General features: G+C 38.6%; 1 protein-coding gene across 1 annotated transcript in view; it reads right to left on the reverse strand.

Annotated features, from left to right (window-relative positions):
- The window catches only part of LOC105232854 (hemicentin-2), a 334,253-nt gene that overhangs the window by 120,442 nt on the left and 191,562 nt on the right, over positions 1-22,249 (reverse strand). The window contains exon 2 of the mRNA XM_049446839.1: positions 13,360-13,558. Within this exon, the coding sequence (XP_049302796.1) occupies positions 13,360-13,558 (199 nt within the window). The remainder of the gene's footprint in view (positions 1-13,359; positions 13,559-22,249) is intronic.

Consider the following 22,249-nt stretch of genomic DNA (forward strand, 5'->3'; position numbering starts at 1 on the left):
TTTAAGTTTCGCTTTCTCCAAGTTGGTCATAGAAGCGAACCAAATGAGTATGGTAGTGAATGAGGGCAAGACGAAATATCTGCTGTCATCAAACAAACAGTCATCACATTCGCGACTTGGCTCCCTACATCACTGTTGACTCGAAATCTTGTGCAGAATAACCCTTTCCAAAGGTGATGCTTTGATGTGAATAGGCAATTCAGGAGTAAAGTCCTCTGTCGACGAATAAAGATCAAACTGTATAAGTCACTCATTATTCCCGTCCTGCTATAGGGTGCAGAGGCATGGACTGATGAGTCGGCGGTGCGAGTTTTCGAGAGAAAGGTTCTGCGGAATATTTACAGTCCTCTGCGCATTGGCAATGGTGAATGCCGCAATCGATGGAGCGATGAGCTCTACGAGATAAACGACGACATTGACATAATTCAGCGAATTAGGAGACAGTGGCTACAATGGCTAGGTCATGTTGTCCGGATGGATGAAAACACTCTAGCTCTGAGAGTATTCGACGCAGTACCCGCAAAGGGAAGCAAAGGAAGAGGAAGGCCAGGTAGAAAAGGACCTGGCTATACTTGGAATCTCCAATTGGCGCCAAACAGTGAGAAGGAAGAACGACTGTGATAGCTTTCAATGAAGTTGTTTGGTCTATCAGGTTACTGTTATAGCATTTTGGGAGTAAATTTATCGAAACGGGGTAAAATCTATCTCTATTTTTCCAAGTTATCGCGAAGGCTATGATAAAACTGTCCAACAAGCCTATAAAATTCAATAGAACCTATGTTCTCAACTATCCACTGTAATTGTATGAACTATGTGAAACTATATTAAAACAAAAATTAACCCACATAATGTGCGACAATAACCCACTGTGCAGCGCCGTTATTACATTTTCATTGCACAAGAGGAAGCTGTGCACTCACACACACATTTTGATTGATGAGCGCAATAATTTCGCCTATTTATCCATGAAAATGGCAAAAAATGGATCAAGTGATGTTTGTTGTTGTTGTACGTTTTTGGTGTTTGCTGTGCTTTGTTGGTTTTGTACCCAGAGTTGCGCATACATATGTAAATGTGGCAAGCACGAATGTGGCTTTGCAACAGTGTCATACAAACGCTTGAACCATATACACACACATACATGCATACGTGTGCGTGTATGCGCTTTTGTATATGTGGCACATACTTTTGTTGCCGAGTGTATGACTGCGCAATTCATTGTGGCTGGCACACTTCTTTTATCCATATTTGTTTGTTGTGGTTGTTGTTGACCGCAATGGCTCGACTGATTGAGGTTCGTCGCTGTTGCTAATGTTTTTGTTGTCGCGCTGTTGCTGATGCTGCTGTTGGCGGCGGCGATGGTTCTCTGGTGCTGCTGTGCTACATTTATTTTTTGGCCGCAATTTTATGCAATGTTCCAGTTTACGGGAGCATATACAGTGCGATGCCCGGTGAGTTATGTATTTGTATATGTATATACATATGTGTGTGTTAGCACACCTACGCGGCTTCAATTGAGCATTTGTATATAGTACATGTGTGTGTGTGTGTAAGTATGGAATATATATAGTCGGATTTGTGCGTTTGCTTGATTGCTTTGGTGTGTATGTATGTGTGTGAAAGCGTTTAACCTTCACCCCACGCATGAATACATCATGAGGTTGCATGGTGCGGGGCGTTGTGGCAGCTTTTCGCATTTTGACGCGTAGGTGTTGGCTGCTGGTGGGAAAATTGTGTTGTATGTGCTATACAATTGCACTGTATAACCGTTACAGTTATATAAAATACTATATATACATACATACATACGTCACCAACACAGGCGCCCCATATTTTATAAGTTGCTTTATGTAAATACCGACAAACATCACTTCACGCGCACAATTTTTGTTGCAATCCGTTGGCTTGACACAAACAGACAAATCCATACATATACATATGTATATATATAACTACATACGCATATATTTGCAATTTCGTTCACTTTACCTCATATAATCCATATAACGGTAACCTGTTCGCTGACTTTAGCGCTCCACTTTCAACAACTTTCCCTTATCGACGCGCGGACATCTCTATGCTCTTGCCCCTTCACCCACTATATAACTGTTTATACATATGTATATGTGTATATGGCGTCTCCTATTCATAGTCAATGCCGCTTGTCAGCGCATTCTGTCATTTCAGCGCATGCAAATTGAAATGCAAATAAGTTAAAAGGGACTTTTGCGTTGAGCTGGATAAAAGCGCAAAAATATCTACATAAATAAATATGCAGTTGTCTCGCATACATATACAAATATATGTATGTGCATAGGTGTGTTTTTGTGTCCCAATGCAAACGCGTCTACCTTTAAACTCGTGAAATTTGGTTATATAATATTTTGATCAGTTTCGTATAATTTATATAGCGATCTCCCAAGATAGAGAAGTGAACTAAATATTAAAAATAATTAAAAATATTATATCAAGAATCCCATAAGGTTAGATGTTGATTCAACAGAGAATCCCATTTGCACTGATGCAAACGCCGATCCATTGTGATAGCTAAATTCTGTTAAGGACTGATCAAAACTACTCTCAAAAATCGATAAAGAGCCTTAAGCGCTATTAAAATCCGGCTATTTCCCTAGGTCCTCCGAAGATTTTTTAGTCGAGATGTGTCAATCTTAAACTTGAGAAAGTCTGCTACCATAAATATTATTTTAATTTTAACGGGTGATCCAAATAGAGGTACTTTTTTCATTAGCTTTTTTTTGACAGATCTCGCTTGAGTCGTGTCAAGCTGTCATGTTGTTTATAGTAGTGTTTGGCATTTCACCATGAAAATTTACAACTGAACGACGTTAACAAAACGTTCAACTCTTTTAGGAAAATTCGCGGTCCGTAAAGAATGTGTTTCTCGTACTTCGTTCAGCTTATGGTTAACACCGTCGCAGGAAGTGAAGCCGTGGCTGAGAGTGTTCCAAGAAGAACCAATTTTTTCGAGCCAAATTTCAGCGGTGAGGCCCATTTCTGGCTCAACGGGTATCTAAACAAGGTGGTTTATGACCCATGGAATCATGGGTATATATTTATCCGAAAATAATGCCGGTGAGAACGCGGATAACCGATTATTTGATGCCTAAAATTGAAGCTCGTGATGACGGCGCCATTTCTCACACATCGCATCAATCAATGGATATTTTGAAAGAAGACTTCAGTGAGCAGATAATTTCGCGTTTTGAGCCGGTAAATTCGCCGCCTAAATCGTGTAGTATCATACTGTTAGACTTTTTCCTGTGAGAATATGTAGAATCTAAAGTCTATGACAAGTTCGCTTCGATTCAAGCCTTAGAGCAAAACATCACACGTGTCATTCGCCAGTTACCTGTTGAAATGCTCGAACGAGTGATCGAAAATTGGACTCAAAGGATGGACCATCTGAGACGTAGCCGTGGTCAACATTTGAAAGAGATAATTTTCCAAACAAAACGCCAGAAAATGTTCTTACGAATGATAATGAACATTCCCCATTAAATATGAAGTTCCTTTAAAAAAAAGTGGGGAGCCTCGAAATACTACTTCTGAGCAGTTGGTTTTGATAAGCAAAACCCTGGAAATCCACTAATCGTTTCGCCCGATGGCGTATGGACTCATTCGAGTTTTCTTTAATACTCTCTTCTACAACAACAATAGCGTATTCGATGCGAACTGTACTTCATCTCTCGAAGCATATTTCTTTCACAGGAACATATATCTGTTGAACAATATACAGAGAGAAACCATAATTACCGTAGTTTATAACAGGAATATGAACGAGCTATACATGTAAGAGTTGCTGAAATATTTTTTAAGCCTTCAGCCCACTTTGAACATATTTGCTGATGTCCTTAGAATAATCGAATACCAATAAGAGCGCGGATTCCGTCTGCCTAGCCTCTTATGCTGATAACAAAAACACAACTGAAAACCAATATAATATGGAGTATTATAAAAATATTAGGAAAGCGGTGCAATTCGTAAGAAGATCTTACAGTCCACAAAAACCGGTTGCCGTCTAAACACTTGAACTATCTAGCGTTCGCTTCCAAATTTATTTCGCGTTTCAAAAAAGAACCAAACGAAATTTGATTACTAGCGTGAACAATTCATAAATACTAAAACTGGCTCGGGCCACAATATTTCTTCAGATGAGTTCGTGGATTTCTAAGCTTCATTTTTAAAACGCTTTGTCTCAGTGGAATGGGTGTATCATCAAGTTATATAAACGAGCTTAGAAAGTCGACAGCTGCTCAAAAGATTAATTGAAATCGATAGCAAATATTACTCTATTTAAGAAATCAATTCTTTATTCAATAAATTGTGTATGAATACTGGATTTTGTACCTTGCTTATATTTTCTGAAAGAAACAAACTTTATACTCATGGAATAAGATAATTTAGTTATTAATTACCCCATTCTCATATGGGAGTATTGGACTGAAAACTGAAGTCAAATTGAGATATTTTTCTGGATGACCTTCGACCACTACAATTGATAAAAGTAATAAAAAAGTGAAGAAAAAGCCTGAAAATCGTCGAAGAAGTATCAGGGGGATAGCAAGAAAGCTCGACATCTCTCCCGAGTCCGTTCAAATGATTTTAGTGGACATTTTGGATATGAAACGCGTTCTTGCTCGACTCGTCCCGATAAAGAAGAATATTTTTCAAAGTGAGTTCCGTGAGCTGGTCTTTTTGGACATGATTGATCGTGCGAATTCTAATTTTTCATTTAGGAAGATAAGAGATAGATTTATGAGTTTGATCAATCATCGGAATGGAGGGAAGAAAATGAGCCGAAACCGAAAAACCCACGCCAAAGCCGTTCAAAAATCAAGGTGATGCTCATTGTTTTCTTCGATATTCGTCATTTGGTGCATCATGGATTTCTTCCGGAAAGACAAACGTCAATAAGAAGTTCTATGTTGTTTTACTGCCGCTCCGTTCAGTTCCCATTTTCAGTTTTGAAGATATAAAACAAATTTGACTGAAGGAGCTGAAGGCCATTTCAAAAAGTGCTAATGAAAAGTGTTTTGAGAACTGCAAACATCCTTGGCCTAAGTGTATTACGTCTGGTGGGGATTACTTTGAAGGTGACAAAATAAATACTGATGAATAAATAAATACTTTGCATTTTATTTACCATTTCCGGGTACTTTTTTGTCACAATGTAATGGTATAGTACAATCTGAAAGTGTTTGTTTGAAGTCTGGATAAGTGAAAGTATAACAAGATAATTTTTTGGTTATACCAGTCTAAGCGATTTATACCAGTTTCTACTGTCCGAATTTTAAAGAATTATAGCTAACTATCAGTTCAGCTTACTATTTTTGCTCTCAATGGAGGGATTAAATTGCTAAAAGCAGGTTTCCGTAAGAAACACACAACTTCCTATGCGTGGTCCATTTTTCTAAATTTTGGTGTGAGACAAATATTGCGTTTTGGCCCTTTTCACATTAAATTCAGTTTTCGCAAATTAATATAGTACTTTTTCATTTGCTTTCCTTCAATAAAGATTTTCAATTTGTACAAAAGCAGCGCCAAAGGATAACAATTAAGTAGTTGTAAAAATTTCGTGCTGTTTAACGGCCAATTAACACTTTAAAGTTAATCTTCTTCACTTTGAAGCAACAACAAAAATATCAATGTGTTTGCCATTATGTAAGCAACAACAAACAATTCACGCGCAATTTGCTACACTATTGTGCCACAAATTGTTGCATGGAAGAATGAGGATATGAAAATGTTGATGATTACTTGCCGACACACACACACCCCCACGCACACATTGATGTGCGTTCGGCGTAAACAACAACACAATAAATGAAGCAGACAGCGACGCTGAGCGCAACACAAAGACGTCGGCGTAGGCGTTGCTCCCAGCAGTAACAATAAACACACAGAACACAGAAGTGAAAGCAAAAACAATGTTACAATAATTGCAACAATGTAGCGGCGGCAATGTCTCTGCTGCCAAAGGCCAGGTCGTGCAAATAAACAGAATGACTGATAAATTTCAATCAGCGGGGCAACAATGTGGCCATCAGTGGCTTGTGGAGCGCAAGAATAAAAGCGCTGAATGACTGCCATTGTCATTGAGTGCGGTTGAAAGCGTGCGCAATAAATAGTAGTGTGCCAGACTCACTTATGTATGTGTGCACAACAACAAAAGGGAGTAATAATGACAGTTTTTGGAACATTGTGAGGCACGAATATCAAAATATTAACAACCGACTTCTGAACAGAAAAAACTTGGAAGACTAGACACCAAAAATTTCCTCCAGACAAGGATCACTTGCGATGGACCCGTTCTAGGTTGGAATTAGGTATGAAATGCGACAAAAATTCTAATAAAACTCTCAATCGTCTTTGATAGACGATGGGCCTTCACGCTTGCCCAATTCTGGGCAAGTCGTTGCTTCCAAGAATAGTTCTAAGCTCTAGTCAATAGATAGAATGCCTGATGGAATCAATTTGGACTCATGCTAGCTCGTTTAATTGGAGAAAGTTATGTGACCTAAGATTTTTTAAACATTTTTTATTAGTAAGCCAAGATAATAACTAACAGAACAACTTTGAAGACTGGATGGCAAAACTTTCCTCCAGACAAGGATCACTTGCGATGGACCCGTTGTGGGTTCGGCTAGAATAAATATGAAATGTGAAGAAAGTCGATGGGTTTATGGATGCGCAGATCCCGCTTGCAAAGTTTTGGGCAAGTCGTTTGCTTCTAAGGTTGGATCCAAGCTCAAATCAATCGATATAATGCCTCATAAAGCTATTCAGATCTTTGCTAGCTCGTTTAATTAATTAAAAATTCAGTTAAAGTTATGAGATCTAAGTTTTTTCAACTCTTTACTTTCACAAGTAGTAAATCAAGATGCTTAATTTCTATCATCTTTAATGAATTGAGCAGGATTTAAAGCCTCTCCGTAGGAAGTTCTATATTAGGATTGGACTCTGCAACCATAAAAAGAAAAACTTGAGACCTTGAGGCATCCTACAGATTTAGTTGATCTCCCCATAAAGCTTAAGCCAGACATTCATACAAAAGATAAACACAAGAAGACATTGGGCATCGATCAGAATGTAGTTTTATGCTAATGAGATGAGCATGTTTTTCCTAGCAAGCCCTACAGTCTTCCAATGTATGTACATGGATGCTGATAGGACCACGTTCCCATATATAAAGACGGACCAAAAATGGTTCCGCTAAAGCTTGTTTAGTACTTTTTTCAAAATCCCGGTTCGTCGGGTAGAAAGGGCTCGTTTGCAGGATAAGCCACTCATTCGGTTGAGTGAACGCTTTATCTCACTTCTAAAAATGAAAAGATTTAATTTCAGCTTAACTACGTCTAATTCTTGGAAAAGAGATTCGAAATGTTTTTATTGAGTCTTCATTGATGCGGGGTCAAGAAAATATAATTATTAAGGTAACTGCATGCTTCCTTTTTCCAAGAAATACTGCCTACATTTTGGCGCATTGATATTAAATTTTTACATACTTGGCAAAGACTTGGTTATGAACGAAAGATGCAACCGATGAATTTTTGTTCAACAATTACAATGACTGTGCTCTGAAAAAAAGGAATATTGGATGGATGTTCACTTTAATTATATAAGATTTATTAGATCTTCAGTAGCATTACTAAAAAGGTATGTAATTCCTTTCACTGAGGATTTTGGCGAATATTCGTGATGCTAAAAATATGCCCAAGTACGCACTAACCGTAAAGTCAAGCTTTAAACATGGGCGGCCCTTAATTTTTACGAGTTTCCATTTTTCGGACCTTTTATAGTTTAGGTTAATAGGCCGATCCTAATGGGAATCTTTGCCTGCTAGCTTTTCGCCGCCGATGTGGTATAAACTCCTAAATACTGAATCCTGAGACCCTTGCAGATCGGCAAATCGCTTTGAGCCGATGAAAAACTTGTTGAGACGGCTAATGTCAGTTTCGGGTACGTCGCATGGTTCGCCGAAGGTAAAACTACCGAGATGATTCGACTTCAGTCTTGCAAAGGCCGGACAATGCTTGGTTTCCACCTTCATAATTCTTTATTAACTTGGGTCTGACAAGATCTTAGGTCTTGCTGGAAGGTCCATTGGATAGGGTCAGTAAAAACCTCTACGATTACGGCAAAATTAATTGTGCTAAGGGCAAGTCTTCGACTCTAGACCGAAAGGATCGTACAGTCATACAGGAGCGGGTCATTGACCAACGCCTGCCAATTCGAGTTTCATTGGTCCAGTTCAAGAACGCACGAGCACAGTGCAGGATCAACTCGATCCCAATCGGATGTGAGCGAGACCTTTTATAACAAATATAAAAATTTCTGAGTCAGAGTACTAACAAAATTCGTTCAGTCAAAAAGGTGTTGGTTCTAAATATTACTCTAAGTGAAACAACAATGATTTTCGAAAGAACAAAAATTAAATAATAGTCTTTCGAAAATTTTACGAAAGCTGTAACCAACAAAAGCAAGAATTCCTTCTGGTTCCTTCGAGAGCATTCATATTAAGAAGGGCGAAATTGAATGGTGCCCTCATATAAGAACACTTTTCCACGGTTGACTGATTAAAATTTGGCAATTTCTGCCCTAAGCTAAAGCTACCTAAGTTAACGAAAGAGAAAAGAAGCAACTCAAAACAGCAAGAACCTTTCCAGAATTCTCACGAAAACGTCGGTAAACTGTAAACAATTAAGCAGATGAAGATAACAGCAGATATGTATAACACACAAAAAGAAAAAACAAAAAACAAGCTTTCTTCCAGCGAGTATGAAAAAGACACTATGGACTACTATAATGTAAGTGTACTCGTATTGTTGTTTTTGTTTTGCTTTGCCATTCTAATGCCACCATTATTGACCGTATGGTGAACGTAACACCGTCGTCAGTTTTTTTTTCCGTTATTCTCTCATTGTTTATACTTTATGTAATAGTTTTTGCTGTCGTTTCCGCTCGACTTTGCGCGGCCAGCATTCGTGTGCGCGTCAAGTGGCTCATGTTAATGATATCTTTTGTTATCGGTGTTTCCTGCATTGTTGGTTTTGTTGTAGCACAGCCGCCGTGCAACAACATGTTTTGCGTCAACAGCTGTTGCTGATGTTTTTATGTCAACGCTATAAAGCTGTTGCTGTCAATGTTCAACGGCACTTTGCTGTACAGTGTTATTTGTTGTTTTTTTTTTGTTGCCATATCCTGTCTTCTTCGCTTACGTTATTGTAATAACAAGTGTTGTTTTTGTCTTTTGCGTTTTTGTTGTTTTTGTCTTTTACGTTTTTTTTTGTCATTTTTTTTCTCCATATTTTTGTAGTTTTTGTTTCAGTATCGTCTCTGCGTTACAATATTGCTGCTCATTTGCCGAAGATCGATAAAAATTGCTGAAAATGAATTACTGGCTGCTGTTGTTGCATCAATAAGTGCCACTTACACTCACAAATTTATGACATGCTCACATACACACACATATACGTTTATCTGTTTATATCCCCTTACACCTGCAGTCATCTTTATCCCTCGCAGCTACTCGTTTTAACTGATAAATTATTGTAATACGCATTCTGTAGCTGATTTATGGAGTGCTGCCAGATCTAGCGACATTGTTAGTAGTTAACGGTAAACAAATTTTTGGCAAAGTTGAGATTTTCCAATAAATTCACATTTTCTTTTCTGGTTTGGTTAGAATAATGAAAGCGTGGAGAGTGGCGAATCGAACAAACGACTGGGTAAAAAACGGGTATAGAATAGGTGGCTGTTATAGCATATTAATGAGCTATCACTATTTTCGTTTTTAAAGTATTCAACTGCATAATTTAGTTGTTGTTTTCTGATGTATATGTGATGACAAGAGATGAGAGTCCAAAGCGAAGTGTATAAAGAATTTGGAATAACTACGATTATAATCTACAATGATATTGAATCGAAAACGACTAGTAAGAATTATTGAAAATAAACAGTTTTGAAGCCACTGGCATAAATAATAATATTATACATTAAGCGACTCATTTATTTATATTTACGGATTTTTTAATAGAAAGTTACATCAATTACGATGGCTAGTGTTCTTGAAGTTGTCAAGCTCCAACATCACTTCCACTTTATTTTGAGACTTTTGAGTTATTGTCCCAAAAATTTTATTCTCGGAAAATGCATTCTTTGAGTTGTTAAGGCACTGTGACTGCTTTCGGATCAAAAGGAATCGATCTCCAAGCAATACATATTCATATAATCTTCTTTGCCACATAACGGTCGTAGTGGAGGGTGGTAGTGCAAAGACATCGCGAAAGGTTAATAGGGGCACCCCACCTGGAGGGATACTTTCCCTATTGTTTTTCGTCTCAGTAGTTAATGACCTAGGTAAAGAACTTAAGGAGCGGGTATGTCGGATGATAGCCTACGCTGATGATGTTGTTGCAATGGTTAAAGGAAGATTCCTAAATACCAACTACGAGCTAACTGAAGGGTACCTCGAAGTGATATCCAACCTGGCGAATAAAAGGCCAGTCTCAGTTCACATTCACGTCTTTAACCTGTTGATAAGGTGAAATACTTTCGGTTTATTCTTGATAGAAATCTTTCATCGAGCGTCTTAGCCGTCAACTCAAGTAAAATGGTTTTATGTTCTAGAAGGTATAAGATCTCTAACGTGCTCCACCACTTTTTCGGTGGTTCACGTCTCCAACCTGTAGATAAGCTGAAATTCTTAGGACTTTCACCAAAATTGCGAAAAGGGTTAGGAAGGCTTTATATTGCTGTAGAATAGCTATAGAGGAAAGGTGGGACACTATCACCAAAGGTAATATTTTGGCCTGACAAACCCGTACTCAAGCCAATTGTATACGGTGGTATATTCGTCTGGTGTAGACCTCTCGAGCTTGAACGTGCCCAAATGGCGATTCTTATCGGCATCTACTGTGCACTACGGTCTGAACCAACAATAGCATTTAATGCAATTAAAAAAAAAAAAAAAACTGTGAGCATTGTCGGAGGGTATATAGCAGAGAAGTCTGCTCTAAGGCTCAGGAAAGCTATGTATGTATATGAAGGGGTTCGAGCAAGTACATGCCGAGATTCTCTCCTACTTCAGTTGTATTTCTGAAAAATTGGATCAATGCACCGCAGAGGTTCCTAGTAGTGGCTTATTCTCTGCACACATATCGACAAGGGAAATTCGGATTTGAAGAAGTCGCTGGAGAAGAAGCGATGTGAAATTTTTTACTATCCCCTGATGTTTTTCGACCCATCAAAGCTAGGAGAGAATGTTGGAGGGAGAGCTTCCTGTAAAGAACCAGAAATCGCATGCAGTTACTTCAACATCAGTATCATTTGGGTGCCTGATCAAAGTCAGATCAAAGCGTAATCGTTGGCAACTGTAAAACCGATAAGCTAGTCAAAAGGTACACGTTTGCTTCACTCACATCGGAATGGTACCGAGTTGCATCTGCATTGGCATCTTGCGTTCTAGGCCTAGACCAATGGACCTCGCGTACGTTTAGTAGGCGCTGGTCGACGACCAGCTCTTGTTCGACTACGAATTAATTCTGACCTAGAGTAGAAGACAAGCGATCTACTGAACTTCTTGCCCTGAGCAAACTGCATCTTGTCGCAATTGTGGGAGTTCTTACTGGTTCTGTCCAACTCATTCGGTAAGGCTTAAATTCTTCTCGGACGCTTGTTGTAAAAGTTTCACCTTCATTGTGCAGGCCATGCAAGATTGAGGCTGGAGCAATTCGGTAGCCTTACCTTCGGCGAATCAAAAGTCATAACCAAAACTGATATTAGCCGTTTTAATAAATTTATAACAGGCTCGAAACGCACTCTTTGTTGATCTGTAAGGGTCTTATGATCCAGTATTTAGGAGTTTATAGGTACCACAACGGAGCGATATTTTAAGTTGTTCAAATGAAATCCTTCTTAGTATTGACCTTTTAATCTCACCTAACTATTGTCAGCAAACGAAATTACTTACTGAAGAGCCCAATAAGTTTCCCACGAAGCTTCTAACACCAGGAAGAAAAAGTCGGTAATATGATAAGCTTGATGAACTAAGTCTATTAAAAAAATTTATTGTCTATCCATTATTTTCTTCCAAAAAGCTGCTTATTTATTAGAACCGAGAAATTCGGACCTTTACAGAATATAGCTGCCGTCCGAACTGATCGATTAATATCAAAATTAATATCAAAATTTTTGTATAGAAAACTTTTTTCTTCACGAAATTTGGCTTGGATTATTTTCCAAGGCAGCGCTATAATTTCCGAATATACAGTTCAGATCGGATCCACAACCTGTGAGGAGAATTGCAGCTTCTATTCTTGTATTATATTTAGTTTTACATTAAACACAAAATTTATCGCTTTTTTGAAAGCTGAATTTCGCCCCTTCCCCTCATGATTTATGTAAAATATTACCAACTTTTACTTTACCATCTGGCAACTCCCGGCCAGCATCATATATCATTGGCACCTTTTGCCTTTCGGTCATTCGCTGGGCAAGGCCGATGTGTATATGCTGCCCGTTTGCCTTTTTAACAAGCAAGGCAACAACAACACAACCACACAACAACAATGAAGCAATAAATTCAATACCACACGCGAATGCACATCAAATTGGCAATAATTCGTGCAAATTACGTCAAGTGCTGATTTTATTAACCATTCGAATGAACCGATGAAATTGCTGCGGCAACATAAATATGGCAAAAGCGCACGCACACACACTCACATGCACATACAGACGCATATGTGGCACGGTATATGAGGATGCGTGCTATGCTTTTTCTTGTTGTTGTTTGCTGCACATTTACTCGAATCAGTCCGCATATCAAACCTGTAAAGAGCGAAAACAATACCAAAAACAACAATAACAACAGCTAAAAACTTTCAACGGCAAATGCTGTCCGTAATGCGCGTACGTTTTATGGCAGCGGTTGCGTTTTATTGGCGCACAAATGGAAAAATATTAAAATGCGGCAAACAAAGAAGGACGGACCAGGAATAGCGGTGAGTGTAGTAGTCCACACACTTACATACACATATTCATACATATAATTGAGTAAATGATTGAATATTTGGTCGGTTGGGCAAAGCACGGCGCTTACTCATGTATGTATGTATGTATATACACCCATACACTCATATATTACATGTCCATAGGCCTCCGGGTAATGTGCTTAACTTGCCCGGATTTTCGTAGCGCGCTTACTGTTTTATTGCTCAACGCTCACCATTCACCGCTTGCTGATTGTTTACTGCTTACAGTTTGCTCTTTACGGCTTATAGCTTACTCACTTACTTACATACTTACATGCTGACATAGTTGAATACTTGCGCTTACCTGTAATTCATGTTCAGCTGCACATCGCCGATGGCCACATTCTCAAATTGCGTCGGACAGCAATTCCAGCGCGCCCAGTAAAAGCTGAAATCCTTGGCATCGTAGTGCTCAGTGAAGCGGCATTTCAACACCAAATCAACACCTTCACGTGTGTCGAGTGATTCATTCGCATCGATGGCATGTGGCAGATAGACGAGCGCTGCGCGTTGAGAAAGAGAAGAGAAGAGCGGGAAAAAGTAGGCATAAAAATTAATGAAGCCATGGAAATATATTTAAGTGCATCATTTATTTCAATTACAATTTGCGTTGTATGAGAATTAAAGTTTTTGGTTTTGGTTTATCTACAATTTGAAGAGCATTGGTGAGCACTTCGGTGCGCTTAAAAACCCCTAAGGGGTTACGTGGGTTTACGGGTTTCAAAAAATCGATTTTTTTTATTATCTTATTTAATTCTACAACACCTACAGAATATTTTCCTAAATTTTCAAGTTGCTCCGAGTAAAAGTTTCGGAGATACAGCCTTGAGAACTTGTGCGCTCGAGGTTAGCTAGGCTAAGCACTCCGTCTTTAACCGCGTTTCTCTGGAAACTGTGTTTTTGAAGTTCGTTGCAAGATTTCTCGAGAACTACTCAACCAATCTTCATGAAATTTTATACAGATCTTTGAGATACAATGCTTAAAGACTTAGACGAATCATTCTATTTCGATTACAACTATTTAAGGAAAATGTCGAGAGCTTAAAATGTTTTTTTTTTTTCCAAATATTTCAGAATGTCTTTGTTAATAGTACTCGTACATATATATTTGCAACAATAAAAAGATCTTATAAAATATGTAATTTTTTATATGAAAAAAAATTCTGTTGGACAAATTTGTTTTTTATTCTGAGGAAACCCATGTAACCCCTTAAATTGTTCGTAATTAAATTAACACCATTTACATCTTGGTTGGTTTCGGGGTCGATCTAAAACCTCTGCCATGTTGTGGGTCCGAGACCCGACCGCAATGCGACTCCACACTGAACTGAATTATTCTATCTTTAATAAAGTTAAAACCACGAATCTCTCCCCCGAAGTACAAACCCAATAAACAGATTGGAGCGTACTCTAGGGGGGTTACTGCTCCCCGTGCTACCTGATTTAAGTCTCCGGTCAGGCCTTGTGTAGTGTTATATCAGCTATCGGCAAATCTGGTCAAGTGCTTAATTTCAATTTCCGTTATCACCTGTATGACTGAAATTCTGAGGTCTGAGATATTTTAGCCTTGTTCTGGCATGGGCGAACTGTTCTTAAGCAAAGTCTTTCACGGGTTGTAGAAGTTCTAATTCGATACTAGAACTTCTACAACCCGTGAAAGACTTCGCTGAGAGCGAAATATTACATTCTTATAAGCGAGTTGCTATTTGGTGCTTATTCCGGGAGCTGATCTAGAGAGATCGTCGTGTACTGCTATATACATATAGTTCTTTGTAAAGCCATAGAAATCAAGAACTCTTTTAGTAGGTAATACAAATTTGCACCATCGTTTAATTTCCATTTCCGCCAGTTCGGTGGGATGTCTGAAGGTATGCGCTCTCAAGTAATTAAGTCTTGAACTCCCAAACGCATGACAGTCAAAAAGGAATGGTTGGGATGTTTCCACCTCATATTCTTCCACACAGCTTCTTCAGATGGCATTTGGTGAGATACGCTGCCTTACAACATGGACGCTTATAGTGAAATGGCTTGATAAAAGCCCCACAACTGAGAGGATAGAGGCTAGCCTTAATGAAGGTCAAAGAGATCAATAGATCTCTTGCGATCTTGGGCCTAAAAGCTTCTGTGACAGTCCATGTGCTTATGGTAGCACTGGCCAAGCTCCCATGAGGTCGCTACCATTCTACTGATAGCGGTTCTAGGGTGGCTTTTCTTGCTAACTCATCAGCTTTACAATTTCCTGCGATTTCTCTGTGGCTTGACAGCCATACCATTCTTATGATAAAGACACTGGATGCTATTGATAGCGAGCTTAGGCACTACTTGACCAGCTCTGCACGCACTGTTAATGAGTTTAACTCTAGTATCGCCGCTCTGCTGCCTGAGTGGCTGGTCACTTCTCTGAAGGAGGCTGCACTCTGGAGAAACACAACACTCTACTGCTACCTTAATGGCTGCAACCTCGGATTGAAAAACACTGCAGAAGTCAGGAAGTCTAAAGCTGGTATTGATAGAGAGATCCTGGCAGTAAACACCTCCACTAACATTCGCCCCAGGCTCTGACCCATTCGTAAAGAAGCCCACTGCATCTCTTCTCTTATAGCTTCATCCCACCCATACCTCGCTCCCAGTATATAAAGAAACCGCCAGAGTTCAGTTTGGCTACTCCATGATCCAAGTGAGCCGGTATGAAGTCAAACGGTATGAAGATTTCCAAGTGTTCAGACCCGTGGTCCCTTAGAACCCAGATTCTCTGAGTACAAATACTCATTTGTTCTATTAAATTTTTATACAAGAAATCAACATTTAAGTAAAAATTAGTTTTTTGATAAATATTTTCTAATGGTCAGTTGGGTTTCCTTATATATAACTAACAACGCGTTGACTATTGGTTTTCCAAGTCGCAAACCATTTTTGACATAGCTACGTTTTCATAGAGCCAGAACACTAATTTTGGTGAGAGATCCCACCTCTTGATCCTGTTCAACAAATTAAGTTGACCGAAGCCTTCCTCACTGTCTCTTTGATGTTTAGACTTCCTAAGAACTTCCTGTCCAGGATAAGCACTTTATCCTGTCCACTAGATGGATAATTGAGCCTCTCAACGAGTGAAAAGTAACATCAGAGTCAGTTTTAATCGGATTTATGGCTTAACAATTTTTCACTGAAATTTAGTTAGCATACTTAAATATCCTTGGTTGAGATCGTAAACACTTCGGAGTTTGATAATGTTTGCAGAAGACTGCTAGATATAAGAAAAATATATTTTTAAATTAAAATTGTTGGAAACTGTGCTAAGTTCAATATTTTGTAGAATGATATCGCACTCTGCTAATCATTTTAGAGCGTCACTCGAACTTCTAGCGACATTATAACAAAATATACGCTACACATGAGAGCAGCTATTCGAATTTATACCCAACAAATTGTAAATATAAAGTTCATAAATTGTTAAACATTTCAATAATACTGTGCGTATTACTTAATATTCCAAAAAAAAATTTCACATCCTCATTCAAAAACTGCAATGCCTTCTCACTCTCTCTCTCTCCTCACCATGCATCATACACAAAAATTCTAAACAATTTCAATAAACTGCACAATAAGTGCACATGTCATTTAAACACTTTGACACCGCTACTCCCATTGGGCTAATTAATAAACAATTTCCACAATTTTGTATTATTTCATTTTTGCTTTGCAACTCTGCAACTAATCACACTGCTAATCGCACACAATGATATCTCAATAAAATTTACGCTACATTTAGCAATGTCTAACACAGCTAACATTAATCGGCGTACAAGCAAAGGCAATAATAAATTTATATGCAATATAAATGAATATTAAAATATGAAAATGGAGAATGCGAAATGAGTCAGCAGCCAGCAGGCAGCAGCAGCAACCATGCATTATATATATTGTATGCATGCCGTAGTGTTTGACTAGGCTCAACATGACGTATGAGCAACAAATTCCCCAAATGCGCACAGAGTTCATATTTCAGGCGCTTAACTAATTGCAAACGATCAGGCATACCACATACACACACATAGGTGTATTCACACACTCATAAGCTTGTATGTGCGTGTGTGTATTGTGTTTGAATCGAAAATTTGCAAAATGAAAGAAAAATATTCAAATAAAATTGAATTAAAAAGTAAAAGGTATATTGAAATTTTACATGCCACATAACAGTAGTTAGTTTTGTGGCAGATGGAGCGTAAATGTTGCATGAATTTACATGACTATACATGACTATACATGTGTACATATAATAAAATGCTACATGCAACTGGAGGTGTATGCAAATATATATATGTATACCGTAGTATATAGATGTGTTGCTTCATATGGCCATATTTATATTTCAAAAATAAATTCGACAACCTCAACTAAAACTACAACGCTTGCTTTTGTGTTTGTTGGTGCAGAAAAATACAACGAATTTCCAGCAAATAGTCGAGGTTTGCCATAACATTACTTTCCTAATGACCACAGATTGCATTGTAGGGAGATATATATATAGAAGTATATGTATGTATAACTATGGATACCCCTTGTAGTCGGTGAAACGATTTTTTAAATTTAAATTAAAGCTAAATCCAACAATAACAACTGGAGAATACACACGTCACCGAAGTTTCAACACCTTAACAGGAGCACTTCTTATAGCCTAAAGGGGTATATAAAGGCTTTTATGTTGGTTTTGATCGATCAGTTTGCACGAAAGTTATATGTTGTTGTTGACCGATCTGAAAAAAATACTCAGAGATCGTGGAAATGCTTTTGATAGCAATCTATGACAAATTTCGTAAGGATACGGATTTAAATTAAAAAGCTTCCTTTGCCAGGACTTGAGTTTGATCGATCATTTTATATGGCAGCTTTGAGCTATAGTGGTCCGATGTGAACGATTTCTCCGCAAACTGTGCCGTTGACTTGGGTTATAGTAGGATCATCAAGAGGTTATTTCTCAATTATGTCGACAACCTAAGATAATACGTTGAGCAGACTTTGCAGGCAACTAACTTCAGACATGCACTAAACTCCATTCACAGTGAAATGAAACCAACACCCATTGCAAACGATGAGCTCGAGTTGCCGGGAAAGTCGAGATTTACCCTTACGAGCTTCGTTCTGGTTACTGTAGCAGATTAAACTCCAACTTATTCAGAATCGACCACGACATGCCAAATATATGTCTAGCATGCAACGAGTCCCCACAAGACTCTCACCACTTTTGTATTCCCAGCTAATCCGATACATTTGACAGCCTTTTTCTATGGTCCGATCCCGTCGAAACAGCGTGTGTATCAAAGTCAATATCAAATCTTTTTATTCCTATTTTTTTGCGGATGAGGGAGTGGAAAATGCATTCCACATCATCAGATTGCCGTCCCAGCAACGGTATGTGTCACTTGCTGGTCACTAAAAAGCCTCCGTCCAAGGAACCGTCGCCCACCCTGATACCGCGTTTGCATTACTTCAGGGTGGCGTTCCATTTTTCTCATTGAGAGATTAACATCTGCGCTCCTGCGTTCTGCTTTTTTCGGCATAGCAAAATTTCTACGTATTTCTGATAATCTACCTTTTCTTTCCAATAATTAAGTTGGCCACATTTACTGGATCAAGTAGGTCTTCTAGGGCTGTGCGTTCCCTATGACATTCTGCGTCGTCTGTTGTGTCGTTATATAGGCATGACAACTCTTTGACTTTACCCCATATCTCTTCTCCGCATAGTAAGACGCTGGTGGTTCTTGACATTAAGAGATTTCACTTTTTTGTGTGGGTCTTCCTATTTTGATCACTAGTCTGCTAAGATAGGATGTGATTTTCGCTGCCTTTAATATGGGTTCGGTCTTACGCCTAGGTAATTCACAGTTTTTTTGTCCTTCTTTAGAATATCCTTAGTTGTTTGCACGCTTATTTCGAATGTGCTTGTTTGTCAGCAGTAGTAGCTTTGTTTTTTTCTGTAACGGGATGAAGGTTATGTGAGTAAAGCCATGTTTACATCCGAATTATGACGTAATTCAGCTTCCTTCCGGCTTCCACTGTCCGAATCATTACCTGATTAAGCTTCTCGGACTTCCTCTGTATCTCCGGCTGTGATTCCCGCTGCTATGTCGCCTTCGTAGTGGATTAAATATGATTCGTCTGTCTGTTCAAGTTGTAGTATTCCGTCATTACTCATGTTACACAGGTCTGGATGGATGGATCTTTATTCTGCGCCTGGTGTAACTTCTGTATGTCGTGATCCCTCTCTAGTCTCCTACATCAGTTACTAAGTTTTCTACGCACCACAGCATTGAGGGAGTCGGGGATTTTAGATTTTTTTCTCAAAGCGTCTATCTCGCGCTATTTAAAGCGTTTCCAACGTCGAAACTCGTCGAGTGTACTATTCGCTTGTATTTGGGACATCTTTGCTCTGCGACTTCCACACTTTCAATGAGTTTCTAAAGTTTTTATACCCCGAACAGGGTATATTAAGTTTGTCACGAAGTTTGTAAGACCCAGAAGGAAGCGTCGGATACCCTATAAAGTATATATATAAATGATCAGTATGTTGAACTGAGTCGATTTAGCCTTGTCCGTCTGTCTGTCTGTCTCTCTGTCCGTCTGTCCGTGTTATACGAACTAGTCCCTCAGTTTTTAGGATATCGTTTTGAAATTTTGCAAACGTAATTTTCTCTTCAAGAAGCTGCTCATTTGTCGGGACTGCCGATATCGGACCACTATAACATATAGCTGCCATACAAACTGAACGATCAGAATCAAGTTCTTGTATGGAAAACTTTTTAATTTGACGAGATATCTTCACGAAATTTGGTATGGATTATTTTCTAAGGCACTAATGTAATCTCCGAAGAAATTGTTCAGATCGGCTTACTACAGCGTATAGCTGCCATACAAACCGAACGATCGGAATCAAGTTCTTGTATGGAAAACTTTTGCATTTGACAAGATATATTCACGAAATTTGGTATAGATTATTTTCTAAGGCAACAATGTAATCTCCGAAGAAATTGTTCAGATCGGTTAACTATAGCATATAGCTTCCATACAAACTGGACACATAGTTACTAAAAGAACTGGACCTGTTAAGGGTATATTAGCTTCGGTGCAGCCGAAGTTAACGTTTTTATCTTGTTTTATATTTATTTAAATTTTAAAAAATGTTATGAAATAATAAAAAACAAATTACTGCAACACAGTACTACACAAGTCAATCAGAGTTCACCAACTTATAGTAAGCCAGCTTAATCTATGACTCAAATGTGACACAAATTTATTATGCAATGTACTTATATATTACGTTGTTTTTCCAATAAATACAAAAATAAAAAAAATAAAAGAAAATTAGATTTTCCTAATTTAATTACTGACGCACATAAAAACGGCAAATCAAATATATTTGTATTTCAACACTAAAACAAAAAACACAAAAACTCAGAAAAAACGCAATAATAATTAAATATGCGCTCCGTGTGGCAAGCGTGCGCAAGTGAATTATATAAGTTTGCGCTACGTGCAAATACACGGCAAATAAATTGGATGCGCTTCAAAACAAAAACCGAAAACCTGCCACCGAAACAACAAACAACAAGAAATCGGCCAAAATATCATAACGAAAACATTACGGTAAAAACAGCAGTGTTCAATAAATATCGAATGCATGCCACACGCCACATGACGATTTTCATTAAATCATTGTCAACACAATCACCGAGCGGCGGCGAGCAACAAAAACACAATTAAAATGACGTTTGAAGAAAAAACTCGCAACACAAAAATGGCAATCAAGCAAACGGACAGGCGGCAGGTATGCTTTTCAAAGAAGCAACAAAAACCAACAACAACTACAAAAACTATGCAAATATTGTGCAGCAAAAATATTGAAGCACCAAATTTAAATAATAAATAAATACAGTTACAAAAAACGCGCACATAAAATTGGGGATCAACAAAATCGCAGACAACAATTTCATGGCAATTTTTCGGGTTGATTTCTTTTGCTTCGAAGTATTTGCTTTTTCTTGTTTTTATTTTCTGGAGAATTTATTTCAATTTGCGCTGCATTTGTTGCTCGCTGCTTTATTTTGTTGCCTGTATTTTTGTAGTTGTAATATTTTTATTTCGGTAAAATTTTGCCGTTGGCATGGTGCCGGGTCTTTTGCTGCACACACGCGTTGTTGCACGCTGTTTTGTGTGATTTTTTTTAAATATGTTTATATATACTGAAATACATACGTATATATATGTGTTTTGCATATGAAAAATTTCCGATTCATTCGTGCAATAAAACGCCGCACAACGTGTACAACATGAAAATTTATGCCGCAAATTCATCGATACACAAAAGCCTGCCCAAATGAATGCCTGCCGAAATCCCAGACTTGCCACGCGCACACCGTCACAAGCTCCCGTTATGTGCTGCTGAGCCACTACCGCCCAAATCTGGGCGTATTATGGTGGGCTACCTTGTTAGTCTGGCTGGATTTGTTGCGTTGAGTTACGGCGGAGTACTCAATGACTCAGCTACAGCGCAGTGCTTAGATTTCCAAAGCCCAAGGCCCACAAGCGCTCACACGCATACATATACAATTTATATGTATATATTTACATTTGTATATTTGTATGAATTTGGTCACAAAGGCTTTGTTACCTGAAATATTCGTGGGCGCCGATTTTATGTATTTTTGGTTAGTTAGTTCGTTAGTTGCCAGACGAGATTATTTGAATTTTAACTTCGGATTGATGATTTATGCCTCGCACCGCACTTCTTCGTTGACAGGTTGAAGAGTAAACTTGCAGTAAAAAACGCATAAAAATGTGAAAAAGTAAGAGACTAAGTAAGATACTGACTAGCGCGAAGTACGAGCGGAATCGAACCACCCATTGCAGACGGAGAGCTCGAGCTGCAGCGAGAAACGATAGTGATCCTTACGCAGCTTCGTTCTGGATACTGTAGCAGGTTAAGCTCTTACCTATCCAGAATAGACCCCGATATATCCAATATATGCCTTGCGTGCAATGAGTCTCCGCATGACACTGGCCAACTCTTTGCATGCCCCACCAACCTGACACGCCTTTCCCTTTAGTCCGATCTGCTGAAAAAGTACGTTTATTAGGTCTTCCGTTAGATGATGTCGAGGGCAACTTACTTAATCCTTGACACCCCAACGGAGACTAGC

Source organism: Bactrocera dorsalis, chromosome 1, assembly GCF_023373825.1.
Source record: "Bactrocera dorsalis isolate Fly_Bdor chromosome 1, ASM2337382v1, whole genome shotgun sequence".
NCBI lineage: Eukaryota > Metazoa > Arthropoda > Insecta > Diptera > Tephritidae > Bactrocera > Bactrocera dorsalis.